Source organism: Octopus bimaculoides, chromosome 5 (assembly GCF_001194135.2).
Source record: "Octopus bimaculoides isolate UCB-OBI-ISO-001 chromosome 5, ASM119413v2, whole genome shotgun sequence".
Lineage (NCBI taxonomy): Eukaryota > Metazoa > Mollusca > Cephalopoda > Octopoda > Octopodidae > Octopus > Octopus bimaculoides.
This window is the reverse complement of record NC_068985.1, coordinates 22,986,170-22,988,287: the sequence shown is the minus strand read 5'-3', so window position 1 is coordinate 22,988,287 and position 2,118 is coordinate 22,986,170. Positions and strand designations below refer to the sequence as shown.

At 31.1% G+C, this 2,118-nt stretch overlaps 1 protein-coding gene across 1 annotated transcript in view; it reads right to left on the bottom strand.

Annotated features, from left to right (window-relative positions):
- Positions 1 to 2,118, bottom strand: part of LOC106874327 (neurotrypsin) — a 61,355-nt gene that overhangs the window by 39,511 nt on the left and 19,726 nt on the right. The window contains exons 11-12 of the mRNA XM_052968025.1: positions 1,792 to 1,936; positions 186 to 296 (exon numbers count right to left, since the gene is read on the bottom strand). Of these exons, the coding sequence (XP_052823985.1) occupies positions 186 to 296; positions 1,792 to 1,936 (256 nt within the window). The remainder of the gene's footprint in view (positions 1 to 185; positions 297 to 1,791; positions 1,937 to 2,118) is intronic.

Sequence of the window (2,118 nt, the reverse complement as noted above, 5' to 3'; positions counted from 1 at the left end):
GTGCGTGTGTGTGTGTGTGTGCAAGAGAAAGTGAGATAGATAGCTAGCTAGCTAGCTAGCTAGATAGATAGATAGATAGATAGATAGATAGATAGATAGATAGATAGATAGATAGATAGATAGACAGGCAGACAGAGAGACAGATACATACACCCATACATATATATATATAAAATATTACATACCACAGTCTTGTTCATCGGAAAAATCATTGCAGTCATCCCTTCCATTACATTTTTCCTCCTCTGGAATACATCTTCCATTCTGGCATTGGAAGCCTGTGGCAGTGCAGTTTTCTACAAGAATCAACACCATGAAAAAAATTATTAAATGGAAAATATAAACAGATACAGTAATAAACATTTGGACATGAGTTAATAACAATAACTAAAAGGTTTAAAAACAGAACTTTAAAGCAAAATATATTAGATTCAAACCTCATCACTGACATTGTATTCTACTCTCAGATATAGACTTTATGACTATAGTTTTAATTCATCTTGCTGAAAATAAGTATAACTCCTGTTCCTTGGTTGGGTACGTCATTATTTTAAGAAGGACATTCAGCCATAAAATTTATTGTTCCATTAATTCTATGAATTCAAACTTTGGAATTGCAGTTTGTAACTTTTACACTGGCTTTTATCTGGAGTTAAAGATGGGTTCCACACTTGATTTATAGAATTTATTTTGCAATTTTCAATAATAGGAAAGTCTAAGTTAACTTTATTAAATTTAGATAATTAAGACAACAAACTAAATATCATACAGCTAAGCTGAAACTCACCCTAATTAACCCATATATTTTTATGATTCTTTTATACATTCTTATTTGTCTTGCTTCTGCACTTTCCTGCTCAACTGTGAGGTAGGAATGGATCTTGTTTTTGTCAGTCAAACTGGAATAAGTAGTGATTTGTTCATAGCTCAGAAACAGAAACCAATTCTGGTTTCAGGAATTAAGAACATTCCTACTCTATATTTAAAAAAAATTATAACCAGAAATTTAGTTAAAATACTTTTTATAAAAATCTGTATATGGTACAAGACAAAAGATACTGCTTCATCTATATTGTTGAGGCTTGGCAAAGTAACAAGATAGGCATTGCTTGGTATTTACATGGTTAAAAGGTAAGTGTTGGGAGAAAAGAAGTTGCGGAAATTTTTCAGTTTCTGAACCAACACAAAATGTCATTTGGAAAAGGTACAAGGTTTCTTCCTGATTGAATGTAGATTTTTAGAACGTGTGTAGACCATACTGTGGAGTGTCATAATCCCCAACAATAACAACAATTACTGCCAACACAACCAATTCTATCATTCTCTAAGCAACTCCTTAATCCTTCATTCGTTAAATCTCAGTCTTTTAGACAGATATTTTCTCAAGTCAAGATGCAAACCCGAATCACTAATATGGAAACAAGACACTTTTTGTTGTAAAACGCAACTTCTAGAAAATATATTTCATTCTGAATACACATAAACAGTTGCTGATGTATTGAGAACAGAATGATTAAATTTTCTTTTATTTAACTCATTTGTTAACATATTTCGGTTGAAATAAACTGCCTTTATTTCAATTAATTTCATAAAAAAAGACAATGAGTTTACATCTGAAGTTTGAAAGAGAAATTAACATGTGATTTTAGTGGAAAGCATTAATTTAAATCATATTAAAGCAGGAATAGAACCAGGAGTGGTTTTGGGCAGGTTAGTATTGAAAGAGTTTAGCTCAATGTTAATTACTGAATATGTTCTCTGGTAACAATGAAGAATCAAAGATGGCCTTACGTGAAAGTATATAATAAAATCCACTGGAAAGCGGTCTCATGCTCAGACTCTTCATTGTATCAAACAACTTGCATTGCTTGCCATTCTCTCGATAATGGAATGCTTTACAGACAAACTCTCGATGATATAAACAAGTTCTGGCACACTGAAGATAGAAATTCAGAAATATTTAAAAAAAAATTTATCTCAAGAAGTGTATCAGTAATATAATTTTGATAACTTTTATAGAAAACATATTAAAACAACAGGAGTAGAATGGCTCAGTGATATATGCAGATAACTCAATGTAATGAAAAGATAATCAAAAAACATTATTTGGAGTGTTAA